The sequence below is a fragment of the Trachinotus anak genome, unplaced genomic scaffold (genome assembly GCF_046630095.1).
Source record: "Trachinotus anak isolate AG129_WGS33_773 ecotype Australia unplaced genomic scaffold, CSIRO_AGI_Tana_v1 ptg000002l, whole genome shotgun sequence".
NCBI classification, from domain to species: domain Eukaryota; kingdom Metazoa; phylum Chordata; class Actinopteri; order Carangiformes; family Carangidae; genus Trachinotus; species Trachinotus anak.
The window spans coordinates 27,020,001-27,032,643 of record NW_027273853.1 but is presented as its reverse complement, the minus strand read 5'-3'; the positions used below and the strand labels follow the sequence as shown (position 1 = coordinate 27,032,643).

At 42.5% G+C, this 12,643-nt stretch overlaps 1 protein-coding gene across 2 annotated transcripts in view; it reads right to left on the bottom strand.

Annotated features, from left to right (window-relative positions):
* Positions 1 to 12,643, bottom strand: part of cttnbp2 (cortactin binding protein 2) — a 93,182-nt gene that overhangs the window by 48,068 nt on the left and 32,471 nt on the right. For both annotated transcript variants that reach the window (XM_071459022.1, XM_071459013.1), the window contains exon 3: positions 219 to 449. In XM_071459022.1, coding sequence (XP_071315123.1) covers positions 219 to 449 — 231 coding nt within the window. The remainder of the gene's footprint in view (positions 1 to 218; positions 450 to 12,643) is intronic.

The window sequence follows — 12,643 nt, the reverse complement described above, 5'->3', positions numbered from 1 at the left end:
ACGTTCAGGTTCTAGTGTTTTTGCTGGTTGAAGAGTTTTCTATGATTTAAAGGACAGAAGCTAACAGCAGATAGTTCATTTGGGGATTGAAATATTCCCTAATCACTAACACAGGTGACGTTGTGGTTTCAATGTCACCGTCAGAGCAGCACACGGACTGTTTTTGTTCCTCCCACTAACACCAACCCTCCTCTACCTCCTCCCCCTCGGTGTCTTACCCTCTTCTGGCGGCTCTCGGCGGCAGCCAGCTGGGCTGACATACGTTCCTGCATCTTCCTGCAGTGCGCCATGACGGCCTCCAGGACAGAGATGGGGCTGGAGCCCAGGGGCCGCCGCTCCGCGTCTCCTCTGGGGACCCCGCATTCAAAGTCCCTCTGAAGTGCCAGGAAGGGGTCGGTCAGGCTGTAGTGGCCGTATCGCTCTTGGAGGAACACCTCCTTCCTCTGAGCCTGGAGGAAGAAGAGGAGAGAACAGCATCATTAAACATGTTCAATGTGACTGAAATTTATTTTGACTGCATCCTGACCCCAAGTTTGTGTCAAAATACATTTCTGTTTTCTCATTTTATCAAACCATGCAGTCTCTGCATTCATAGAAAGGTTCATATCTCAAGGACCTCAGGAGGAGAGAGTCCAATGACATCTAACCAACACTGTTAAAGACCCAGCCCCTCCACTGCCCTGTGGTTCAGCCATGTTGAAACCCCCCCCCGCCGCCGCTCGCCCCTGACCACTGTGAGCTCGCCTGCCCGACTCCACAACCACTCAGCACTGCAGCAGGCACGGGTGCTCTCAGGTTACACAGGCAGATGGAGATGGGAGACGGAGTCCTCTGAGCTTCGGGTTGAACTGGGTGACACAGCCAGACCAGGTATCACGGCTTCATTCAAGATCTAGACTGAGCACCTGCCAAATACTAAAAAATAAAAAAATCCCTTTGTAGATGATTTAGCGAGATGAGCCTCGACTGACTGTAAGGCTCCATCACGGCTGAAGAATTCTTCGACCGCACAGCTGCTTCTTCTGATGTTTATCATTCATCTTCCAGCTTTGAGAATGTAAACAGAGTGATGTTCAGCAGATGAATCGGAAGCCCGGGATGACAAACTTTCCAAACAGCATTTGAACGCAGCGTAACGGTTACTGCTAAACAAACATCAAAGGAAAGAGCCATAGTGAACCTAACGTTTGGCAGAGATACGTGCTCAGCAACGCTCAGGAAAATCTGCTTGGAACTTTCAGAAACATCCTACTAATAAACAGTGGATGGAAAAAAATATATACACCATTAACTTTCTTTTTTAGATCCTTTTGCTTTAGTTTTGTTTCTCATTTTGTGCGTAATGAACACCGGACACTCTGCAAAGTCAACAAAGCGAAGACAGAGCGGCTCTGTGATATAAACCGTCTGCACATTAAGCTGCAAACTCTTCCTCCTGTTCCTCAGACGATCGGACGCCTGCGTTTCAGTGAACGTTTCCATCAGTCCCGAGAGACACAGCAGGTGTGACACAACCAAAATAAAACCACGACAAAGATAGACACACAAGAGAAGACAGAAAACAGACCCACACATTAAAGGTCCCACATTTTACACTTCTTCTATGTTTTATCTGAAGTGTTGATCTCCATCAGAAGACATATTTGTGGTTTTAAGAACCAAAAACCATCTCAGTGTAGTTTAACATCTCCTCTCTCAGGCTTCTCTCTGGAGCTCTAGTAACAACAGGTCAGTCAGCCAATCAGAAGAGAGGATCTGAGCCTCTCTTCTGATTGGCTGACTGTTTTCTGAGCAATAAAATAAAAGAGCAGTGTGAGAGCAGTGACTCTTTTGTTGTGACAGTTTTTCCTTACGGCTCGTTTTAAGACACAGTTTTTGAAAACTGCTTTATAATGAAAAAAAGACATGGACGTCATTCTTTCTACAATATGGAGCCTTAAAGACACCTGTGATCTAGCTCCAGCTTTATAGATGTACAGTTTATATTTATAGTGTTTGAATTATTCTTGATTTTGAAATTATTCAGCATAATTCATTACAACTCTTTTCTTTTACTTTGTATTTTTTCTAATTTTCAGCAACACAATTGAATAGCACTGAAACCTGAACTGAAAATGAGTTGGTTTCGTGATCATTGCTTATTTGCTTCCTCTTCCTGGTGTCCATGTTAAGAGTATAAGTAGGTCTGGGTGATATGGCCTAAAAATAATATCGGTATTTATCATGATTCAATATATAAATCTCTTTATAAACACTATTTAACTGTTGATGCATAAGAACACACCAGTGTGATGATTCTAGTCCCTGCAACATTTGTCTGCATCAACACATTCTTCTTTACTGTTTATTCATTAGTGGTTTAATATGGAACAATTTTAAATTTGCAAAAAGCGGGAAAATCACAACCATTAAAAATTAAATTTGACTCATAACAAAAACACAAAGCTGCAAAAAAGTCCATCAATGAGAATCTCTGAGAAAGACGCTGAACCCAGTGATCTTCAGTTACTGTTTCTGGACACGTATGAACTTGCTTTGGTGCTTTCACCTCTTTCACTCAGGAGAGTTTTCTGGATTTGGGGGGCGGGGGGTGTCTGTGAGAGGGACAGGAGCGAAACACCGAAGCGAGTTTCATGGTGGCAGCTTCAAACTATTCCGTGACAGTTCATACTCTTCATGATATAGTCATTTACTACATCCCACGCTGAACAAGCCGCGACACATCAAACATAGCCTTTCTCTCACACACCCCTAAGTATGAGCAATAAATACTCACACCTACGCTTTAACAGTAACGAGCACAGTTACAGCAACATTTCTGCAGACCTGCATTTTCAAACTGACTTCTTTAGTTGCTTCCTAAAAGTCGGTGGCAGAAGATGCCTCTCCCCTAATTGAAGGCACTCCAAAAAGTTTAGTAACATATTCAAACGCTGCCAACCTCCCACTTCCAACATCCCAGCCAGGTTTCCCAACAGGTGCTCGCTCTAAACAGCCCGAGGCCTCCTTCACAGATCCTGTGAATTAGTAAATGTGATAAAGCTTCAGTAAAGTCCGGCGTTATCCAGACTTCTGGCATCGCTCGGCCCCGACTGCAGCTCAGTAACATTAACCTCAGCAGACCTGCTCTTCATCATTCTGACCACAACCAGATGACCACTCACACTAATCCAACGGTCAAATAATACGCCACCAAAACCCACTTGGCTGCAGCACAGCTGCTGCGTGGAGACCAAACCCTCTGACCATAAGTGGTGGTGAGAGAGAGAGAAAAGCAGAAACCTCCAGACCAGCAGAGAAAAGTATGAGAGGGTAATAAGAATCCTTTCTGTAATAATTCAGTAAACTGCAAACATGCAGGAAACACTTCACACATATTTAAAATTGAGATGAAGCTCTGTTCTAAAAGATTAATGAGTAACAGCAGGTTTTCAGATCTCACAAACTACAGGTCGACTCTTCTGCTAAGGCCCAATACCTGTTACATCTGGAAGCTGCCTTTTTCACAGTGTCAGTAAATAACAGTTTCAAGAGGTTTTATTTAAAAGAGTCATGATTCATAACTATCAGCAACAGAAGGCTGGTGAGGGAGGAATGTTTAATAACTGGGCGAGAGACATTTAAATTAAATGCGGAGGCGGAGAGAGACAAAGCGCCAGAGAGTGAAGAAGAGACAGCAGGGACAGAAGAGGAACGGACGACAGGAAGGTGTTGAGACGCTTCACCAAAGAAGGAGATGAGGAGAGTTTGGAGAGTCAAACAACACACACACAAACACACACACACACACACACACACAGAGAAGAGAGTGTGAAGATTGATGGTGAATCCAGAGAAGACTTGATGCCGACGGCTGCCTGTGAGCAGGCCAATATAAACACACCGCCCGGGGAAAGGTGTGTGTGTGTGTGTGTGTGTGTGTGTGTGTGTGTATATATGTGAGAGAGAGAAACAGAAACAATGGAAAGTTATTTCAAAGTCGTTGGTGAAAAAACAACAACTTTGGAGTTAAATTGAGGGCTGAAATTTCTCTCCAACTATCTCTGTACCTCTACTGAACACACACACACACACACACACACACACACACACACACACACACACACTCTTTACTTGGTCTTGTCTCTTTACCTCTGTTCACTGTCAACAATTTGTGTCCTTAAAATCATGTGAAACTAAATCAGGAGTTGTTACCTGCACTAATCAGAAACTCTGAGCCTAACTAGAGTCACAACTAACAAACCAATCAATCATTTGGTTATGTTTTGTTATGTTTGAATAAAGCCTGAGTTAAAGTCTTAAAATACAGTTTAAAACCCCTAAATTATTCATTGACTCTCACATAAAACTAAGAGAAACAACAAATCCTCACAAATGAGAAGCTGGAACTGGAGACTCTTCTCCGAGGCTGAAATATCCAGGAGGCAGTGAAGGCACCGTGTGAACCATCCAAAGGGACTCCAAAGTAAATAATCAGGGGCGATGCAGGGCCATCTTTAAATTACCCCCAGGATCTTCCTGTAAATATTTACACAGAGGCAGAGACCAGTGCAGCTCAGTCGGCCAGCTGCTGCTCCTCAAGTCCACGTCAGGACCAGGACCAGGTCAGGACCAGGACCACATCAGGACCAGGACTTACTGGAGTCCAGGTTTCAGCTTGTTTAGGTGAGTATTCACAGACTAGAGGAAAAAATGGTGGTATGTCCCTTTAAATACCAGCTGTGCTTCACTTACCATCCTGCTTTTATTTTGTCTTTTTTTTCCTATTCTGTTTTTAAGTGATGTCTTACAATATTCCAGAAGACTTAATTAGAACTGCACCGATTAGTTGATCAAATGATTTTTATTTGACCGATAGAAAAATTGATCAACTATTCGAATGACTGTATAAGTTTTAGTCATTTTTAAGCACAGATCCCTGATATCTGCTGGTTTTTGCTTCTCAAAGGAGGATTTGATGGTTTTCTTTGTCATATTTTTCTTTTATCTGAATACCTGAGTTTTACAGTGTTCGGTCGCAGGAAATCAACTTGAACTCACATTTCACACAATTTTTTAATATGTTACGAACATATGATTAATCGATTAGTCCAGAACGCTTCTTTTTAATCTATCTACAATCAGCCAATTAATTAAAGGTGAAAATAACCGTTAAGGTGCAGCGGTGGATTTAATGATCCTCTACAGCAGTGGTTCTTTTGGACATCAAGGACCCTAAACTGACACGTTCTGTCATTGTTTTACTTATGGATTGAAATTTAATGAAAATAAATTATTGTCCCCCTGGGGACCCCCAGGAACCCACTCAGGGACCCCTGGGTGTCCCCTGGCCCCACTTTGAAAACCACTGATCTGCGGCTCCTGATGAAAAATAAAACTGCAAAACTGAAACTGCACTGAGGCCATAAAGGTTAGTGTGAATATTTTACAAAATAAAAGTCTGGTAAACTAACAATGACATTTTATTTTTACCCATCCCGTCTGTGCCACCAAAACAAACTGTGGCACATCAACTTTAGACACGAGCAGAACTTTCCTCTGATTCAACTCCGTGTGTTTCTCTGCCTGTTCGCAGCTGTGGAGAGGTTTGTCAATACTTCCTGGTTGTGAGGCTCAGGGTCAAGGGTCATCCCATTACAGCATGTGGGTTAGAGCCAGAGCAGCTAAATCCTCTGAGATCTCATCAGCTGTCAGACACTGGGCGTCCTGAGGCGCTATTGATCCCATCGATCCATTGGATGTCACTAGAGGAAAGCTACATTCTACAGTGTGGTTTGACCAGTGAAGGTTTTATAGGGTGACACTGATAGAGAAGAGGTTGTGCTTTTATTTTGTATCTTTACAGTCCAATCAACTTTTATTGTGGCAGCTCTGACGGGGGCAAATTGTTAATCAATTTCAAAAACTTAATTAACAAGATCCACTCACTGGCTTTTTCCAGAGCTTTAAACTGTATCTCATCTTCTTCATGGACTTTGCACATTTGTTTTTTCTGATGATGATGATCATGATGTGTGAGTGAAAGCCCTAGAATAAGCTAGTAAAAGGACCTTGAGTGCTTCTTTTTGATCTAATCTCTATCCTGGCTTTCACTGATTCTTACCACAAGTTTATTTCATAACTTTTAATATTATATTGAATGTAAATCATGTAATTCTACCCTGTTTTATTGTATTTTATGTTGTTTGCCAACTTTTTCTCATCACTGATGTTTCAGAAAAAAATGTATTCACATTCATTTGCGTCCACATCACATTGTACAAAACATCCAGTATCTGCTGCTACTAAATATAAGCACTTTTAATTTGAACATTACAATTCATTAGCTGAGATATTTCAGATGTCTCAGTTATCAGTGGAGGGATTTAAACTGAGAACCACATACAGTTTAAATAAGATGTTCCTGGGTGGGGGTGTGGGGGTGTGGGGGTGTGTGGGGGGGTAATGTCAATGTATTTACAAGAGAAGCAACAGTAACTCTAGTATTTACAAATGCAGCAGCGGTGGAGGGCTCTGAGTGAGATCTCAGTATTATTAGCATCAACCTTTACAGGCATGCTGCACTCAGTGGGTGAGAGGGTTCAGGGAACACAGCCAGAGAGAGAGAGCGAGAGAGAGAGAGAGCAGGGGACGAGTGATGGATCGCTGCAAGAGAAGGTGGAGGAAGGCGGGGGACAGGTGAGAGAGGTGGAGGAATGACGAACACTGCGAGGAAGGACGAATAAAATCGGACAGAAGGAGCAGTGAAGCAGAAAAAAGCTGAGCAACTGAGGCGGAGACAGAAGAAGAGGGTGCTCCAACCTTGGAGGAGAAAAGAGTCTCATTCAAATCCATTCATTGATTGTGCGAACATCACGTCAGCGGGCCAGCAGCCAATCAAGCCCTGACACAAAACATCATCGGGCCAAACACGGTCCGGGAAAATACACAAACACTGAGTCGACACGGAGGGATGTGCTGGAGGAGGCTTGACTCAAGTGTCTGAGTCCCAAAGTCAGAGGGTTAGAGGTAACAGAGGGAGAGGAACACGTGGGAAAACCTGGAAACTGTGGGAAGCGAAAACCAGGAGAGGAAGTGATGTAACTGCTGTAGAAGCAAGGCCCCGCCCCCACAGAACAAGAAGTACCCTAGAAAAACCAGGAGTTCTCTCTCAGCTGAGAAAATGAGCCAATGGGTCGAGAAAAGACGCTACCTTCTGCTGGTCTGCTCAAAGGAAGCTGTAATATGATCTACTCTGCACAGTCTAATCAATCCTAACCATATTCATGATGAATCACAACTCGACATCAGCTCAGTTTCGGTTTTTTACTCCACTGAGTGTAAGAAATTATCTGAGCTTAGTTCAAATGTCCTGAAGACTCACGTGTGCTGATGTGTTTATAGAGACGTGGCTGAAGATTCTCAGTCGTCCAGGTCATGTTGTAATAATGATAATATTCTAAGGTCTTGATCTTACCCTGTAAAGTGCCTGAGATCATGGAGGTTATGATTAGTCTCTGTACAAATCTAACGCAGGTGTAGTTTGCCTTTGATGAACAGTACATTGGATACCTGTACAGATGAACTGGCACTGAGTATCTCAAGAGTATATCAAGTTCAGGTTAAAACTGGTGTTGACAGGATTCATTGGTTATTACAACAATAAAATTAACAGCAGCTTTTGATAATCAATTAGTACTTTCAATCTTTATTTAAGCAAAAACAACAAAATACTTGCTGTTTACGAGCTGAATGTTGTTGGTCGGCAAAACATTTGAACATTTCTCCAGACAGGATTCGAGCCTCAGTTAAACCTCAAAACAACAACAAAACAAGTTAATATAATAAAGATCCACGTATGAATGTTGGTGCTAATGTTATGAATCAGTGTTTTTCCTGCTGATTTAATTATCATGTCACACGTTATTCCAGATTGTGTCACTGTGACAATGTTAAAATTATCCTCAGTGATGTTCACTGCAAAGACGACCTCGAGTAACTTCATCACACTGACGGATGAAGAGCCTGTTGATGATTTGACTTTATTCAGCCTTACATTCCTCTTCCTGCTCTGAGCAGCAGTCCAGCTGAATATGATGGAAACGTACGGAGAAACCAAAGAGCCTGGAGGAGCACAATCACAGCTGCTAAACCAAAAGTGGTTTATTGTGCAAATAGTCCTAAGTGGTGCCGGTTTCTAGCTGCGGGGCTTTTTAATCAGCACTTCCTGTCAGCCGCTGTGCTGCCGGTTACGCCTGTGCCACAGCTCGCGTCAATATATCGACCCGTCCCCCTGCGGGCTTGTGTTCCAGCCGCACAGGGTTGTGTCAGTGTGGTGTGGTAGTCAACTTCACCCTGCTCAGTTCTCTACCTTCAAGCTGAAGCGGCTCTAACAGCATTTTATTTTGATGTGCTGTGTGACGGCAGGGGTCAGTGCCTTGCTCGAGGACACTTCTGTGATTATTCTGTTTGTTTCTGTGTAATTTGATTTGTGAGAGTTTTGAACTTTAGGACTGATGATTTCTCTTTTTTCGTAAACATGCCCATGTGACTTCCTTTGACTCAGCTACTGTGATTACACAGCTTAAAGGAGCTAGTTGTTTTGTGCTTGTTGTTTTTGCTGTTGCTACATAGCTAACGTTAGCATTAACAGCTCTTTACTTACCAGTCTAGAAGAAACGTCTCAAGTTCAGCACCAAACTAAATTCCTTTCCTCATCCAGAGCTGTCTCCAGTGATGGAAAACAACGGCAATATTAGCTTTTAAGTTAGCATGTTAGCATGCTAACCAGCTAGCTCCAGGCCGGTTGGCCCATCTCGTCACTTTCCGATACTGAGTCGCTGTAGCATCCAGTCGGCCCTGAAGAAGAAGCTGCTCGGAGGATGTAATATAACCTCTTGTCTTGTAAGTACAACAATGGATGAATCTCTTAGCAAAACTGGTGTATAAGCAGCTGCTAATGCTAACGATGGCTATGTAGCAATAGCAAAACTTAGAAATTGCTCCTTTAAAATACACTTGATTCAAACATATTGGTACATATAGATATTGTGAGGGAGAGAAACTACCGAGAATAAAAGACAGTTATGGGCAGTGGGTTCAATATGATCTGGAAATCAATCAATCCAATTACAATTAAAAATCTGATGAACTTTGTTATATACAGTCTATGGCCCCACTGTGAGGCATTACATCAGATCCAGAGATTTTTGCAGTTTTTAATTAAATTTTAATTACAGTTTTCTTTAAATTATGCTTTTGGACAACAGATATTTATAGAATGATGCACAGGTAACAACGAATTATCATCTTGTTCTAAAATAGATTAGAAAATTTTTACTTAAAAAGGAACTGGCACAAGGATGTTTGGAGGACAGCAACTATGTCCCAAAAACTAAAATTGGACATTTTGTGGGTTTCTGGATATTTTCGTGCAGTTGAAAATCCCCAAAAGAGAAAATGCATCTGTTAAGTTGTTCATATGCAGCGAAAAATTCAACGTACCCTATATTTTTGACTTCCACTTTGCCTTGAGCCTTCTGTCACATACTAGTAACCACAGATCTGTGTCATCATGATCGCACCAAGAGGAAATTTCAGGGTATAAATGTGGGAAATTAAACCTCAGAGCATCGACACCTCGGCAGCTCCTTTCAGTGATAACCGACCTGATTTAGGCTCCACTCCTGAGGTGTCATCTTTATTTGGTTTTCTAGGTCAGAGCGGCGACAAGCTGACAAACAGCTTCGAGTTGAGGAGCAAATTAGGAGCCAACACAGTCCGAAGACATGGAGGAGGGGGATCTTTGTGGATCCATTTCTGGTCTCTGGAGATATGGAAACCTCCAAAACATTGGTGGGTTCTGAGTGTGTGTGTGTGTGTGTGTGTGTGTGTGTGTGTGTGTGTGTGTGTGTGTGTGTGTGTGTGTATCAGCAGTGGGTGGATAGCCCCTTGGGATGCATTGACCCTGGGGAAGATAGCAGGAATCCTGAGGCCCATCTGTCATTCACACACAGCAATTAACCCGTCTTCGCTTCAACGCGCATTCTCCCAAATTATCAGTCAACGAGCTGTGATTTTGCGGTGACATTTAAACCCAATAAACCGCGGAACATAAAACACGCTTAAGACGGACAAGGTGTTACCTGCAGCTCGCAGGTAAGTGCAGAAACAAAAAGGCTGTCAACTACAACCACAGGCCTGCGCAGGAAGAAGCCACAGCAATTAACAAGAAGGCACAGATGGTGACATTTAACAGCGCCATCTTCAAGCAGCCTTATCTTTATGGATTGGTTACATACTTAATTACAAACCTTTAAGACAGCCAAGGTGACATCTTCAAGGTTCTTCTTTTATCCAACCAGCAGTTCAAGTTGTCTCACGTTAAGTCCTTTGAATTATCTCCTTGTTGAAAAGGGCTGCACCAACACATTTGAAAATTTCCTTAGTGAAAAAGTTAGAAAGTTTGATTGTCTATAAATTACACTGCCTGATCAATCTCAGATAGCCCCCCTCCCCAGGAAGAGGCACAGTGGGGGCTGGTTGAGTTCGTTAAACAACAACATGCTGCTGTTTTGGTATCAAAGCTTGGATAGTTAGATGTAAAAGACGAACCCTCCTTCAGTAGAAACCAGGCTAATGATGCTTTTAAGTCCAACACGAAACTGTTTGGTGGTGTATAGTGTTAACTAAGACTTAATCCTGGTTCACAATAGACAACAAATAATAAAAGTTTTACAATTATTTAGATTTTCACTCAATTGGCGCCTTTAAAAGCACGACTTTACTGTCCTTGTGTTTGTGATTATAAAGCAGGTCTTGGTTCTATATTAATACTGTGAAAGTATCAAAGCCTCAGTGCACAGAGAAATGCACACAGCCTGTATTCAGAAACTGAGCCTTAAAACCAGCCGTCAGGACTTCTGGAACTTTGTGATGTCACAACAAAGCAGTCACAGCCCTAAGCCACGCCCACCTGGACCCACCATCCAACCTTGCAGGATTTGGCTTCTCTCAGTGTTTACCTGAAATCTGCTATCTTTCTTTTCCATCGCTCAGAAAGCAGTGCGCCAATCAGAGGAGAGGCTCAGATCCTCTCTTCTGATTGGCTGACTGACCTGTTGTTACTAGAGCTCCAGAGAGAAGCCTGAGAGAGGAGATGTAAAACTACACTGAGATGGTTTTTGGTTCTTAAAACCACAAATATATCTCCTGATGGAGATCTTCTGATACCTCAAATAAAACATAGAAGAAGTGTAAAATATGAGACCTTTAAAAACCCGGTGAAGATCTGGAGTAATAAGCATCATCTTTTTTTCTGTGATTTCTGAGCAGATTTATTGGTGAGGGGCAGTGGAAATAATGGAGTCAATAAGAATATGTGTTTGTCAAGTCTGTTCAGATTTGAGTTATGACTCTGGGAAGCAGCACAAAGAGTTTTACAGTACCTTAATGGCCTCCATGAGCTACAGTATGTGCGACAGCCACTGCTGCAGCTCCAGACTGCTGACCACGTTGGTGAACAGGCCAAATCAGCAAGTCATACCCCAATAAATAACTTCTAGTTGTTTTCAGAACACCAGCATGCACCTCGCCCCTTAAATCACACGTTTCTCCATCCGCAGTTACCAGAGGCCCAGCATTTATACACCACAACACCATGCCACTCTTTTATATGCACAAGTAAAAAAAGTCCTATTTAATGTCATGCTCATGTGTGATAAAAGTGGTAGAGAAGAGCTTTAAGAGGCATCTGTCACATTTTAAAAACACACACAAACACACCACATCATTTTCAACCAGTATCCCGAGCGGTGACGGTTGGTGGTTACTGTAACACTGAATCAGATATCTGACCCCGCAGTGAGTGAGGGGGAGCATCTGATACTCAATGACCTGCAATCACGAGGGATTTCACTTTGCCGGGTGGATCAATATGTTGAAAAGGATTTGATTTGACAAAGAGAAACAGAGGGTGAGCTACGGACGAGGGAGGTGGAGGAGGAACAGGATAAATTAGACTGAGATGAAAGGGAGGAAGCAGTAGGGAAAAGCCTGGGAGAGACTGTCAGAGAGAGGGAGATGGATGGATGGAGAGGGAGAGAGAGAGGCAGGATGAAAGGTAAAGATGAGAAAGAGCGAGAACCGGCAGAACAGACGATCACGCCTCCTCTGCCAGAGCGACGACCCCTCACGGTTACGCAACGTGTTGACAGTTCAAAGTGTCAGTGAGACTGAACGGCCTCGTCTTTTTAATCAAAACTGGAGATGATGCTGCTTTTAATCTCCTGCAGGAGGAAACAGTCAGGAGGGCAGAGGTCGGAATTCCTGGCTGGAGATGGTGTGAAACTACTTCACTCCAAAACAACGCTGAAATTAATTCTTTTCCCTTCTCTAAATTCATGTGATGATTATTTTTTCTGATGGATTCATTCACTGCCGAGTCACTTTTTGAATCAGACAACTGAAAAAAAAAAAGTAAAACATTTTACATTGATGTCTGACCAACAGTCAACAACCCAAAGATTTTTAGTTTATAATGATATAAAACAGTAAATCTCACGTCCTGTAAAAAAAAAAAAAATCTGTAGTTAGTGAATATGTGGCATTTTTGTTTAACAGTTAATTTATTAGGTGATTACTAAGAATTGATTGACTTTTCAAT